Source organism: Egretta garzetta, unplaced genomic scaffold (assembly GCF_000687185.1).
Source record: "Egretta garzetta isolate BGI_Z169 unplaced genomic scaffold, ASM68718v1 scaffold365, whole genome shotgun sequence".
NCBI lineage: Eukaryota > Metazoa > Chordata > Aves > Pelecaniformes > Ardeidae > Egretta > Egretta garzetta.
The window spans coordinates 758,544-773,711 of NW_009259602.1; the positions used below are offsets into that span (position 1 = coordinate 758,544).

General features: G+C 44.3%; 1 protein-coding gene across 2 annotated transcripts in view; it reads left to right on the plus strand.

Moving 5' to 3' along the window:
• Positions 1-1,913: 1,913 nt before the first annotated feature.
• Positions 1,914-15,168, plus strand: part of ALG9 (ALG9 alpha-1,2-mannosyltransferase) — a 30,959-nt gene continuing 17,704 nt past the window's right edge. For both annotated transcript variants that reach the window (XM_035893945.1, XM_035893946.1), the window contains exons 1-8: positions 1,914-1,978; positions 2,877-2,965; positions 4,573-4,708; positions 5,079-5,166; positions 5,294-5,399; positions 10,543-10,665; positions 12,516-12,670; positions 14,898-15,027. In XM_035893945.1, the coding sequence (XP_035749838.1) occupies positions 2,917-2,965; positions 4,573-4,708; positions 5,079-5,166; positions 5,294-5,399; positions 10,543-10,665; positions 12,516-12,670; positions 14,898-15,027 (787 nt within the window). In that variant the 5' untranslated portion in view covers positions 1,914-1,978; positions 2,877-2,916. The remainder of the gene's footprint in view (positions 1,979-2,876; positions 2,966-4,572; positions 4,709-5,078; positions 5,167-5,293; positions 5,400-10,542; positions 10,666-12,515; positions 12,671-14,897; positions 15,028-15,168) is intronic.

Below are 15,168 nucleotides of genomic sequence, written 5' to 3' on the forward strand. Positions count from 1 at the left end.
CGGCCCCGAGTGAGCAACCGCATCGCGTGGCCGTGGTGGGTGCTCAGCCGTATTTTTGGCGTGTGTTGTGGAAGTGGGTCTCCCGTCGGAGGAGCTCATCCCGGGCCTGAGGTAGCGGGGTCCTGGCTCCCTGTGGCTGGGGGGAAGTCGGGGGGGCTGCCTCGCAGCCGTGGGTTAATCACCCAGGGCCGTTGCTCCGGTGTGGTGAGGGGGTGATGGTGCTTCCTTGGGAGGGGACTGGCATCCCCCAAAGCAAAGCAGTGAAAGAAAGACTCATCTGTACTTAGTGCTTAAATGACAGAGATGCAAACATGCTCGTCAGTTCTTTGCCTGTTGTCACTTTGCTAGTCTTGATCTTGTCTCGCAGCCGTGGGTTAATCACCCAGGGCCGTTGCTCCGGTGTGGTGAGGGGGTGATGGTGCTTCCTTGGGAGGGGACTGGCATCCCCCAAAGCAAAGCAGTGAAAGAAAGACTCATCTGTACTTAGTGCTTAAATGACAGAGATGCAAACATGCTCGTCAGTTCTTTGCCTGTTGTCACTTTGCTAGTCTTGATCTTGTTACTGAGTCTTCTTGGTGCATATGTGTATTTTTTTTTTTTTGGACTAGATCATCTGGGAGCAAAGCAGGACAAGTTTGGGCCCCTGAAGGATCAACAGCTTTCAAGTGTCTCATCTCAGCCAGGTTCTGTGCAGCTCTCTTAAGCAACATCTCTGATTGCGATGAGACGTTTAACTATTGGGAACCGGTAAGTGGCTTTCTTTCCTTGGAGATACTTGGGAATTTGTAGTTGGCCTGTGCAAATGCAGATCTATCGAGAACCTTGTGCTAACCTCTGTGTTTCAAAGAGAAAATTTCTTACCCAAGAACTCAGAGACGGGAAATGCAAAACTCTCTACTCTTTGTGATGCGTGTTTATTTATTTATTTAATATCTGTTGTAGACACACTACCTCATTTATGGAAAGGGATTTCAGACATGGGAATACTCTCCAGCCTATGCCATCCGCTCCTATGCTTACCTGTGGCTTCATGCCTTGCCAGCCTTGTTCCATGCTAGAGTTCTGCAAACTAACAAGGTAAATCAGATGTGTGAAAGCTTCTTTTGTGATGAACAAACATGGCTTTAGTCTGTGTTGAACAGCTGCTTTGTTTGTTGTCAGAGTTAAGAGAACTAGTGTTTATAAAACACTTAATTTGTTTATAAACACTAACCTTATGTAAGGATTTGCAAGGGTTTGTGAGCTGACTCAATGGGATCCAAGGAAAAAGTGATTGGGAAGTTGCAGGGAAATGCTGTCAGGCTCTGGTTTGATTAAGAAGCTGTCCCAGATGGGCTCGTAGCTCCTTGGTCTTTTGAGTGTGTGCAGGCCTGGGGACAGTTACTTGGCCTGTGTAAAACCAATGTAAAAACAGTTATTCAGCCTTGCGAGTTTCACCCTGATGCTTTAGAAGCCTGTATTGTTTTCTATGCCAGCTATCAGTGACGGTTTTGATATTTTTTTCAATTAACTGTACCAAACAAATTAGTATTTTGCAAGGGATGTTGCAAACTGAACTCAGAAATGTAAAAGAAAAAAGCACTGAATGTGCATTTTGCTTAGGTATCCATTGCCGTACTTGGCATGTTTCTGCACAACAGAAAATAAAAGAGGGGTAGTTCTGGTAAGTTCAGTGGACTGTGTTCACTTTCTATGTTGTACAGGACTTCAGTGTTAGAGGGCTAGGCCTTGAGCTGCTAGGATCTTCAGCAGCCCTTGTGGGATCCCGGTCTAGAAGAACAGGCTCATTCACTATTGCCAGACGTGCTCCATCCTGTTCAGAACTTTTGTTCTTGGGACCAACTTGTTAGTAATAGGTGCATAAGCTTCATTACAAACCTTGTTCAGACTCTCAGTATGTTTCCTAGGTTCTTATCTTCTATTTCCTTCGATGCTTCCTGGCCTTCCTGAGCTGCATTTGTGAACTCTACTTCTACAAGTGAGTATTAGAAGATGTCTACAGTGAATGTTTTGGAGCAACATGAGCAACATATTCAGTTATTGCCACAGGAAATACACTCTGAAGCTCATGTGTGGATGTGCCTGGTAAATTGGGCTACTTCACAGTGAACCTTGAAGATATGTGTTCTCATAATAACTTAATGAAATATCTGTCAGAATTCCATTGCTAGGACAAAATGATATTCTCAGATCTGCCACCCACATCTCCACTCCAGCATTTTGTTGAGTACACTCATTTTCTCACTGATACCAGCAAGCAGGGTGGGAGTGTTGTAAATTGAGCTCTACTGGAGGAGAGACTGGTGCTGTGTTTGCTTGTCATAGTGAATTTTAGTGGAATACATCAGTTGTTGCTGTCTGTAACATATCCGCCAATGGTGTTTTCATCCACTAAAAGCAGTACCCTGAACATACAATTATCTTGTCTAAGCTGGATTTTTATATTTACCTGATGCTTCTTCATTTGTGACTTTCAGACTATTACCTTGCGTGGCTTTTCTGTTGGCAGTAGTCTGGTTTTAAGAATGTGAGCTGTGGCTTTTTGCATGATGGGATTTTGTGAGGGGTGAAAATCTCAGATACATTGATGTTGGTACAGCAATACAGACTCCCAAAGTTCCCGAGAGTTGCATAAGCGCAACTGACACTGGTCTCTTTGGAAGTTTTGCACTAGTTGTAACTTAAGAGGATCTGAAATCCCAGGCCAACATACTGCTCTTCAGGTTGCCTTCAGCAGCTGAGTAATGAGAATCATCCACCTTACAGCTCTCAGGATGCTGCTCTATGGATTGTTTGTGGTTCTGCATGCATTGGGTACTGTTTGTTTCTGTACTGAGGGTATTTTTGTGGTCTCTAATTCTCTCTTGCTTCCTTAGGGCTGTGTGCAAGAAGTTTGGGCTACATGTGAGCCGGCTGATGTTGGCCTTCTTAGTACTCAGCACTGGGATGTTTTGCTCATCTGCAGGTAAGTTTGCTTAGCAATGGCACTAACAACTACTTTGGCCATAGAAACCAAAGTCGGGTCCAGAGCGAAGGAAACCCAGAGCACTAAAATACCTCTCTAGCAGTCATTTGTTGTATTCTGTTGCAGGTATTTCTCATGGCAGGTGTGGTGACATAATAAGTATTGATTCAAATTATGTTCCCTGCATCACTTTCTTGTATCTTTCCATTTCCCAGGCATGTTTGTTTCTATTGCTGCTTCCAGTCTCTCTGCAATGGGCCATGCCTTTCAGAGCGTTGGCCTACCTTCCTTGAACATATTTTAATCCAAGGAAGGAGGGTCATATTTTGGCATTGTCATTTGCCTTTGTATCCAACATGGGTCCTTCCCACAGGCTGCAGTTCTTCACAAACTACTCCAGCATGGGTCCCTCCTTTTCATTGGGTGCCCTCCTTCAGGAACAGGCTGCTCCAGTGTGGGTCCGCAACAGGGTTACAGGTCCTGCCAGAAGACTTGCTCCAGCATGGGCTCCTCTCTATGGGGCCACAGGTCCTGCTGGGAGCCTGCTCCAGTGCAGGGTCTTCATGGGGTCACAGCCTCCTTTGGGGCACATCTGCCTGTTCCAGTGTGGGGTCCTCCCCAGGCTGCAGGTGGAGATCTGCTCCACCATGGACCTCCACAGGCTGCAGGGGGACAGCCGGCCCCACCATGAGCTGCAGGGGAATCTCTGCTCTGGTGCCTGGAGCACCTCCTCCCCTCCTGCTGCACTGACCTGGGTGTCTGCAAAGTGGTTCCTCTGCCATATTCTCACTCCTCTCCTCAGCTGCAAATGCCCTGTTTGTTTTGGTTTTTTTTTTTCCTTTTCTTAAATATGTTATCACAGAGGCATTACCACTGCTGCTGACTGGCTCAGCCTTGGCCAGCAGTGGGTCTGTCTTGGAGCTGACTGGCATTGGCTCTGTCAGACACAGGGGAAGCTTCTGGCATCTTCTCACAGAAGCCACCCCTGTGGCCCCCCCCACTACCAAAACCTTGCTATGCAAACCTTACAAAACACCTGCTGTAGGTATCGAGTAAAGTGCAAAGAGAGACTTTGAGCAAAGGTTTTCTGTATTGTGTGCATACAGAAACTTAAAGGGAAATACCACAACTTAGAAATGCTGAGATTTCTTATTTTACCCCCTTTTTTTTTATGGTGAACAGAGAAAGGACTTTCCCTTCATTGTTTTTGCAGTGTTATAGGTCTCCTCATTCTTCACCAGTCTCTAGCCAGTTGTTTCAGTGACTTTACCCAGCCAGCTGACATTTTCTGCTGCCACTTGAGCAGGATCATTTCATTTTTTTTCACCTAGCAGAATATAGAGGGTGCAGCAAGTGGTAATCATGGATGCTGTCAACTGGTTACCACTGCTGAGTGCCACTGAGGCCTTCATACTTGAAGTATTTCTAGTCTTGGCAGAACAAAAACCCAGAATCCTCTTTTTTTTGCTTTCACTGAAATGAGGGTGTCCAGTGTAGCATCCTAGCTCCGATGGAATGAATGAGAGATGATTAGCCTTATCTTGGCCTCATGCAGTTCCCCCACTGTGGGAAAGCTGTGCTAACCCCTTTCTTTTCTTGTGTTGCAGCTTTCCTCCCAAGCAGTTTCTGCATGTACACCACGGTGATTGCCATGACTGGCTGGTATATGGACAAGACTTCTGTAGCAGTGCTGGGGGTGGCTGCTGGAGCCCTTCTGGGCTGGCCCTTTAGTGCAGCTCTTGGGTAAGGAGAGAAGGGCTCAGGAGTTTTGCACTTTGTCAAATGTTTCTTGCCTGGTTGGGGAGAATGGAGGGGCTGGAGAGCTGGAGGAAGAAACTAGCAGGGACTGAGCTGCCAGCCTAGTCCGGGATCATTGATACAGGCTGCCATAGCCTGATTTCTTTGCTTTTGAAGAGCTTAGGTTGGGAAGATTTCCTGACCTTAATATACTGAGAGTAAGACCTGAGTTGGATGACTGAAATACAGAGTAGAAGCAGAGCCCAGAGAAGTGATGGTTCTCTTCCAAGCCACTGCCATGCTTGCTTTGAAGTGGCAGGAAAACCTGCAGTGGGGGAAGTCAAAGTCTCCAGTTGATACCTGGTCTCTTTTTCAGGCTTCCTATTGCCTTTGACTTGTTGATACTGAAGCAGAGGTGGAAAAGTTTCCTAAACTGGTGTGTGGTGTCATTGATCCTGTTTTTGGTAAGTGCCTGTAACAACGCAAAGAAGGAATGGATTGGGGTGGGTTCCATTAAGAAAATCATGTGGAGCTTTTGGGCAGTCCAGCCAAAAGCTTCTGGCACTTCAAATAATAGATGCTTTCTTTCAGGTGCCCTTGGTAGTTGTGGACAGCTATTACTATGGGAAGCTGGTAGTTGCACCTCTCAACATTGTTTTATACAATGTCTTCACCTCTCACGGACCTGATCTCTATGGTGAGTTTAAGATAACAAGACAGGGAGTCGGCGGTTTTCTTGCTACTGTCTCACTGCCGTGATCCACCAGGTCTTGATTGCCAGTCCTTTTTCTGACGTACTCGAAAGCAAAAGCAGCGCGCAAGCTCCAAAGGGCTGCAGTTCCAGCTTTAAGCCACAGGATGTCTCTCTCGAGCTGGGAATCCGCTAGGCCGTTGTGGGTTAAGCTGGTTTTGTTGGCTTTCAAGTTCTGTAAACCGTCGTGGGATGTCTCGGCGTCACAGCCGAGAACTGTTACAGCAAACGTGTCTGGATGCTACGCGAGTGCCTAAGAGATACATGCGTGTGTTGATCAGCTTTACTTGAGTTCCTGGCTGTTGTTCCGCACAATTAGGGTGCAGAACCTTGGATAAGTGGGTAACAGTGCAAAATTCATAGTTCTTTCAGCTCACATCGGGTCTCTGCAGACTTTCTGAGTCCATACTGTGCCTTGGGAATCTCCTTGCTTATTGGCAGTGCATGGCCCGGGCTTTGCTGGCAAGCGGAATCTGGGGTTACTGTAAAGGCATCTAATCTGCAAGCAAATCATCTGCCTACGAGGGGTTCCCTGGTACTGGCCATTTAGGATGCTGTGTGACGCAAATATCAGGTCTGAACCTTGACAGCAATGCTGTGTTGTTCGTTTGGGAGCCGCCACTGCACTAAGTTGTTCACATCATGTACTTCTAGAGCTGAAGAGTAGAAAAGTATATTTCTAGCAGGGCTTCAGAGGAGCTGGTGGAAACTTCAGGGAGCTTAGGGTGCAGGGTCCCTACATCACCTATGTCAATTGTTTAAGCCCTGTCGAGATACTCTAAGAGGGATTCAGCAGTCGTTAGCATCAAGGCTTTCTCTGGCAGCACCCTGCAGGCCGTATTTGTTGGTTCATTTGAAGGGCTGTTTTGGGTGGTGCTGAGTGGTGATTTGTTACTTCTGCTGTGGCACAGCAGGGCAACAGCTGCTTTGCCGTGGTTCTTCATCTCTGCAGGAAGGCTCTGAAGTCTGTTGCTGTGACTTTTCTGTAAGGAAACTCCAGGCTCTGTCTCTGATAGGTTTTGGCATGGGCTTGTGCCTGACCTTTTCCACACTGGTGCATGATTTGTTTCCAGAAGCCTCCAGGGACCAATCTATTCTGAAGTGCTTTATTCATAGTGACATTCATATAACATCCTCAGGCTAGTAAAAGAGCCTGCTTGAAATTGCTCTTTAATGCAACGTGGCCGGAACAACGCTGTGTGTTTAGAGAGCTTCAAAACACTTGGGGAAAAATAACACTACCAGGGGAGATGAAAGGCTGGCCAATCCCTTTTGGCTTTGGAGCTGGGATTTCCCAACTTTCACATGATGGGAGCAGGAACTGCTGGAGGTTGCAGAGTCATCAACCCATATCATCTTCAATGTAAGCACCTCGGTATTTTTCCTTTTGCCTACAGACTGGAGTTGTTCTTTTTTTTTTTTTTTTTTTTTTTTCTTTAGCAATACACTCCTTCTGGATAAATACAGTCTGTGCAATTAATATTTCCCTGGGGTCATTAAGTTTATATAGCTTCTAAGCATATATCCCTAAGCCTGATTCTGAGGCTTTGGGATGTTTTTGTGTACATATGTTATAAGAACACACAATTTGTGACAAAAGTTTTGTCCCACGTCCTGTGATCAGAGCCTTGGCTGTGACTTGCAGTGTGATGGCACTTTGGGAAGCTTTGTTCAGCTTGGGCGGAATGCGCTGGAACTGTTTATATGACACCTTGCTCTGTTGAGTCCTGGTTCTTAAACAGAGTGAAAATAAATGAAATGCAGAAAGCAGGCTGTTTATTATACCAGCACTGAATCAGACTTGCTTAGAATGAGGGCTGTGACTCACGATCAAATTATTGTGGCTTAGTTACTGCTTAACAGCTGAGCTACAGTTCCTGTCTGCATGCAGGCTTTTAGCCTGTGACAAACATAGGGTGGGGCACCTTAGCTTAAGCCTATTTTACAACTCCTCTGCTGTGTCCTGAGCCGCCCTCACCATTGCTGTGGTCAAACTGCAGCATGGCAGCTTGTTAAGTTCTATTAACTTGTGTGTGAGGTTGATTTCTAGAATTGTTCCCGGAGCCTGTCACAGAGCACTAAGTTGAAACCAGTTTCTGGCTCAGTGTCTGACAGTGCTTCCAGTTGGTTATTCCCATGGAACCATAGTGCCATGAACTGACTGGGCCACAAGCATTCTTCCCACTGCTTTCATCAGTCTCTCTCCTACAGCCCACATCTGCTCAGCTCTAGCATGTGGGATACTTGCAGGAACTTAAATCTTCTGTCATGGTCTGACAGCAATGCTGTGGAAGCGTGTTCCCACCAGTACTGTGCATGAAGAGTTCTTTAGTGTCCCTCTCTGCTTGAAAGACATTGTTCTGGGACAGGACTTCTTGTATGCAATGGGGTTGTTCTTTTTTTGTATTGCAGTTCTTTCTCAGACCACCTTGAATCGTTGTGGATAACAAGAATAAAAACATTTTGCCCTGGGAGGCATTGAGACTGAATGCCCCTGAATGCATGAGTCATCACAGTGACCCAGCCTATTGCTTTTTGCCTGGTGTCTGTGAATTATTTAACTTGCCTGTGCAATGCACTGTTCTCCCATCATGGTTTTTTTTTTTTCCCTTTTTTTTCTCTCCTCACCTAGAGAAGAAAATCCCTCATTGGAGAAGGAGGGGAGGTTCCAGTGCTTGGTTCTTAACGGCAATTCAGTCACATTGCAAAAGAATTTGATAAAGTAGCCTTTTTGTTAAAGCTGTGCTTCAGACCAGCTGACCTCTTTATTAGCAGAGTCCTTCAGGACACCTCTGGGCCTTTAAGGCTGCACCTGGATTGTGGAGGACATGTGCTTCATGAAATGTCCTTCATTCCTGAGTCCCAGGCTACCAAATCAGAGACCAGGCTGGAGAGAGCCATAGTTAATTTCCTTTACTTTCCATAGCAGCCAAGGGCAGGTGAAAGGGTGGCAGTATGGTCCCTGATACTATCCTTTAAAGATTTGGGACTTGGCTGTGCTGTGTAGCTTAGTTGTAGCCAGAAAACACTGGAGGATAACATTTTATGTCAGTTTAAGAATTTTTCTATCTCACCCTGGCATCTTCTAGGATAAAGTGGCTGTTTTTTTAGCAGTGGGAGCAGAGAAGCAGGCTACAGAACCCACTTGAAGTCCTTTTTTATATAAGGAGAGGCCCTGGTGCTCCACAGAAGTAGTTACTAGAGTGGCCTAACCGGTGTTAACCCTGCTCTAAGTCTTCAGAAACCTGTATTATGGCCTCAAAGAGAATCTGGAGGCAGCAGGGCTGGGAAGAAACCAAAGCCCCCTTTACACATGCTTTTTCTGCTGAAGATTTATGGTGTGATACCTCATACTGCCTCAGGTTCTCCCTTCCAGACATATCCCAGTCAGCAGCTCTGATTTTTAGGAAGGGTAGTATGCTTCAGTCCTAAAATGATCTGCTTTCTGCATGTGTTCAAGATCTGTCCACTGATTATTTAGAATTGCAGCGCTTAAATATGGAGAGTCACCAACGGAGTCTAGAGAAGGAGGAAGGGACATTGGCACTATTGCAATGTTGCCATACAGATAACTCTGTCATGTCCATCACTTGACATGATCTTTCAACCTACCATATCCCATATTCAGCCTTTCACAGGCTGAGGATTGTGCTTATGTGTGACTTAGAAGAATTATGAGGCAGGTGGAAGGAGAGATAAGGTGAATTTCTAATAATTCACTCCCTTAAGACTCCCTGCTCCCCAAAATCCAAACTGTAATTGCTATTTTCTTTCAGTGCTAATAGCTAAAGGTTTCCTAAATGAACCTCAGTTGCTTGGACTTGGCCTTAGTAGCTCCAGCGACATGTTTCTGACATTACCAGTGCAGCTGCTAATCATATTTAGCTCTAGGAGCTGCAGAGGTTTCAGGTTTTCCTTGCTGCTTTTCAGTTGTCTGATTAATTTCAACATGGACCCTATTTAAGTGGCTCTGATTGCAGGAAATTGCTGCGGCATGTGACACATGTCACAACAGTGCAGTGATTAAAGCCCCCGCGTGTCATTTACTGACTGATTGAGCTAATCACACTGAGAGAGTGGCAAATGTGTGGAGAGGAACTGGCATTCCGTATTGTTCAGGATTTTAAGCATCCTGAATTAGGAGTCCAAATAAATGACAGTTGGACTGGAATTTCTTTCAATTTATGTCTTTCGAAGCTTGCAACAAATACCCAAGTATGTCATGTTAGGAGGCAGAGTTGGCTTGCACCTGTTTGAAGCTACACTGTAAGAACAAATTGAAGTAGGGACATTTTAACTAGTGTTGACTCCAAGGAGGTACCAAAACTAGCATCTGGAGGAACTTTAGTGGCAGAGTCTTTGTTGGGGTGAAGTGCAAATGTGAACTCTTTTTCTTGTTCTTTTTTAGTACATTTTCTATTTCTGCCAACATGGAGTATATGTCATCACTCCAGAATTACAATGATCTCTTATTAACTTTGTTTGTTACTGTGTTACTCCTCTGTTACTTCTCTTCAATTAGAAAGAATTAATTTGGAGTCAAGTTTCCTAGTTTTACAAGTTTCCACCTCTACTTTCTTGCCATGTAGGCTTTCTTAATGTAAGGGTAAGTTCTGCGTCATAGAACTCTGCTGGGCAAGGCTGACAGAGTGGCCTGTGTTTCATGAGCAGCAGATGTGATATTGACTATGACCCAGTGAAAAAGGAAGGAGAGAAATAATTTCTGAAAAGGAAGACAATGAAGTTTCTTGGGCAGACATGATTGTGAGATACTCTGGTGCCTTTGTATGGCTATTGACTAACTCTCATGGTGCTGTTATGGCAGTTTTATGGGTGAGGAGGAGCACCATGAGACTGCTTTTGAGACGGCTCAGGCTCATTCCATGGGGCTGTGTCCTCTGACCAGCTACAAAATCTGTCCACACCCCTTCCATTCTTTGGTTCCAATATGCTTGCAGTGGGGGGAGTTGAAGTCTGCTGCTGATTATCTCAGCCTGTGTCAGGCAGAGAAGGAACGAAGCTGCTGTTACATCTAGATCTCATACATGTTTGTATTTCAAATCTCTTGTTTCCTTTTCTCATGCTTTAGGTACAGAACCCTGGTCCTTCTATTTCGTCAACGGCTTTCTGAATTTCAACGTGGCATTTATTTTGGCGCTGCTTGTGCTGCCACTGACTTGTGTCATGGAGTGTCTGCTTCAGAAATTTCATGGTGAGTGTAAGACAGCTGTGAGAGCCAAGCACAGACAGCCCAGAACTCAACCTTGTTACCAAAGGGGGAGCTTGCCTGCCAAAGAGGAAGTGAAACTAGGTTCAGGAAAAGTCTTTGGAATAATAGGAAAGTTCCTAGAGCTTGCTCAGTTCAATATTGACCCCACAATGGAGTTGCTGTGTAGAAAGAAGACACAGTGAGATGCATCTACTTACATACTGTCTGCAGAAGGGCAGAAGCATGTTTTTCTCTTTAGGGATGATTCCTGTGTTCCCTGCTTCCACCTCAAGAAGAGCAATGTATTATCAAGGCTAAACTATCCATACCCAGAGTAAGCTTAACAAGTTGTATGGTACATAACCTTCAGCCAGATGTGCCAATGCATTAGAAATCGCCCTGTCAGAAATCTTAAGGGGGGAGGAAGCTATTGTTTCCATCTTACCTGCAGCTGGAAATGGTAGCCTTTAGAGTTATTTGGGGAACCTTTTGCTGCCTCTTCCATTGTTGCTTTTTTATACCACTTCCAGAATGTTTTCTGCAGCAGCTTGAGAGAACAGAGTTGTTACTTCCTTTTTCAGTGTTGGGGCTGAGCCTACAAATAGCCATCCTCTGGTCTCTGCTAATGCCACCCATCTTGGGATTGACCCTGGACTCTTCTGTGCACTGTGAAAGGCACTCTTCAACTCACAGGACTGAGCCCTGGCAGGACAGTCTTGCTGCCTTGTTCTTTGGGAAGGTGTGGATATACTGAGAGTAGAGAAAGGAGGAACCACAATATTCCCTACTTCATGTTGGGCTTTCTCTTAAATAAAATGACATCAGTTTAAACACATGACATTTGGCAAGTGATTCCAGAGAGGAAAAAGGTGTTGAGGAAGTGTGAATTCTTTTCTCCTGTTTTCCTAAGGAAGATTCGTTAAGCGTCAGAAGCAGCCTCTAGATTCATCAGTCCAGTTAGTGTTTCACTCTCTGATTTTCTACTGAGTACAAGAAACAATAACATCATAATCCTTGCTGAAAATGTATGTTAACGGGTATTTGCTTATATCTGCTCCTTGGATATGACTGACATACTGTCAGAAACCAGTAAAAGCTCAGTAGGAGATCCTGTAAATGCAAGATTTCCTGCTGTTCACTTGGTGTTCTTGTACTTAACAGCAGGAGCAATTCTGCCAAGTGCTTTGTTCTTATTGTCTGTGAAATGCCGTTAGCTTAATTGCTTAACTCTGCTGTTGGGAGTAGAAAGGGGGCAGAAAAGGGACTGAAGATTGTCAGGCACTGTAGAACCCTCCTCAGTGTGACTAAAATTCAGGGTAATTGTTGTTATTTTTGAATCAGTTATTTCCTCTGTTAAACAGAAGGTGCCTGAGAGACCTTTCACGCTGTTATTTTTGTAATGAAGCAATGAAGGTTTTGGAAACTTAGTCACTAAACAACCAGTTGTAAGTGGAAGGGTAGGTCCAGAGGAGATCCTTTCTGATATTTGTATGTATAGCATAACACACAGCAGGAAATCTAGTACTTCTGACTACCCATTTAGACATGTCAGTTGTTGATGGGTTTTGTCTCTTGCTTGGACTCAGTAACACATTCCCTTATTTTCTGCTTTTGGTCTTGTGAAGTCTGTTGAAATTGCTAGTATTGTAGGAATCTACAGAAGTTCTCTGATCAAAATGCTATACTGACTGTTTGGACATGTTACCTGGATTTTAGCAACAGGGCTGCTCAGAACATGGTGTGTTTGTATCTGAAGGCAATGGTTTGGGTCTGAAGAATGGGCTTTAGAATCTGAGATAGGATAAATCCCTCATTTTTACATTACTACTTTGCTGAGTGTTTGTTTCTTTTAGTTCAGAATCTGGGCCGTCCCTACTGGCTGACACTAGCTCCTATGTACATTTGGATCATGATTTTCTTCAGTCAGCCCCACAAAGAAGAGAGGTTTCTCTTTCCCATCTATCCCCTCATCTGTCTCTGTGGTGCTGTGGCTCTGTCTGCTCTTCAGGTAAGTTTTAGTGGAACATGGTTTTTTTAATGAGCTCATACCTTTAGGAAGCATAACTGATAGCTAACTTCTTGAACATTGCTTCCCAAAGTTTGGGAACATCTGCAGAATATTTGTGTCTGTGACACAATCTACATTGATCTACACTGATTACACAGTTCAAGACTGTCCTATGCATAACTTTGATCATCATCTTTAATCTGTTAGCTGGTACAGTTTTAATTTTTGAACCATATTTCATGTTAAGGCTCTGGAAACAAAATGCACAGCCATTCTAATACTGAAGTGTGTTGCTAATTTTACAAGTTAAACCATAATCTTCCTGTACAGGTTGATTGACAGTATGTGGAAAACTATTAGCCCTCTGCAAGATGTGATGTAAAAGCAAAAATATCTGGGATTTCCCCCCTGAGTGTCATACAGAATAAGCTCGTCTAATAATCTTGGATTTCAATGCAGACTGCTTATGGCCCAGCAAAAAAAGATCAAATTTCATGGCTTTGTAAGGTGATCACATTAGGAGCTTGTCAGGGATTGTTTGAAGTGATAAATGGTTGAGAGTATCTCCTTGCCACTAATTATTTCATGACGATTTTGAGTTGTTCTCCCTTCTGGTGAGGAGCAGTTGGGTTGCAGTGCCAATACAACACAACATCCAAGAGATGTCATGAGGATTAGTAACTTGCTCATAGCATTGTGCCTCCTTTGTCTGCTGTTGAGCAAGCTTTAAGGGGCAGGAATGTGTGTGTGTGTAGGAAATGCATTTTGTTGTAACCTAGTAGGAATCCTTCACTGATTTGAGAAAAGGAAAAGTGATCCTGTTTAGGCATGGAGAAATTGCATTGGACATTTGGAAGAGCCAAAAATTGGACGTTTAGTAAATATCACCTGAAACACTTCATAAAGTAAAACACTAATATAGATTCATATAAACCTTCCCAAAGCTCAAAATTACAGATCTTTCCTCTGTTAAAGAGGCGCAGGAATGCAGACACTAGTCCCTGTTAGAGCCTGTTCCAGCTGTTTGGCCTCATTCTGCTGATACTCCTCTGTCCTGCTGTGCACCACTGCTGGCTGTTTTTGTCCTGGGCTCCCCACCAGCATTACCTGCACTCCTCAAATCACTCCCTTTTCCCCTGGTCAGTTGCTATTCTGACTGCTAATCTCCCATCACTGCTGATGCTTTGCAGTGCCGGAGCACCCCAGATGAGTTTCCATCCTTGCATTTGTACAGGATCAAGCTCTGTAATGTCAGCAGTTTTATGGCTCTGACTGAGAATTGCTATGTGCTGTCAGAACATTTGTCAGAGGGAAACAGTTTTGGACCTTAGCCAAATATGACTTTAGGAAAATCTAGTGTATGTTTTTGTCCTGCAAATTTTAACACTGTTTGATGACATTTTGTCCAGGATTCGGTATCCAGCTGAGAATTTAGAACTGATTGCCCTCTAGTAGTATAAGCTTGTCCAAGTCTACTCCTCCAAATCACGTGGATCTGGCTGTTAGGAGAAAAATGCAAAAAAGACAAGAGGAACAGAAATCAGATTATGATAGGAAGTGAATAATCACTCCTGCAGAAAGGTAGAGCAGGAGGGAGAGACCAAGCCAAGTACTGGATGTAGTTCCTCCTGGGTATTCCCAGAAAGGCGTTCAAATTAGAGAAACCTAAAGGGCTTTTCTTTTAACAATTTCAGAGTGGCTTGTGTTTAAAGGCAAATGCAGAATGTGCTCTGTGTTCTTTTATCTGCTTCAAAGCTGTAGTTTGTGCAGACAGGGTAAACAATCATAGGCCACTCAGTAAATCTGGGTCATGGAACTTCTGTTGGAGAGGAAGTCAGTCCAGCATTGAAAATTAAGTCTGCATAGGTTCTACAGAAGTGTCTGAAACCACTTGCTGAACCACTGAATCACTGGCTGCTGGTTCACCTGGGAACAACCAAGCCGGAGCCCTGGTAAAGAGCACTTTACAGCTTGACTAGAGGCTTTCCTAGGGAAAAGAGCTAAAAATGTCTTTAAATACCCTAGATTATCAACTAAGAAATGTGGCTGAACCTTGTGAGTTTCTGTGCATTTTTTATGTGTCTGAATGAAAACACTGAGACCAAAGATCTGGTGGGAGATGCAGGTACTGCTGTAAGATCCTTATGAAAAGTACAATTTTGCTAAACATATCAGAGTGTGAGTAATTTTATATTGTCTTTTTTTTTTTTTTTTAATCTTTCCTCAGAAATGTTACCACTTCATATTCCAGCGCTACCGCCTGGAACACTACACAGTCTCCTCCAACTGGCTGGCTCTGGGGACTGTCTTTCTCTTTGGCCTTTTGTCATTGTCACGCTCTGTTGCCTTATTCAGAGGTTGGTATCTTAGACTTGTTCTGTGCTTCCCTGGGAAGTCTTGGAAAGTCTTGGAAAGTCTTAGGGCCTGCCAAGGTTGTGCTGCTTTGTCTATAGCAGCACAGTAGAAATAAGGAAATTTGAAAGTTTGGATGTCATTGT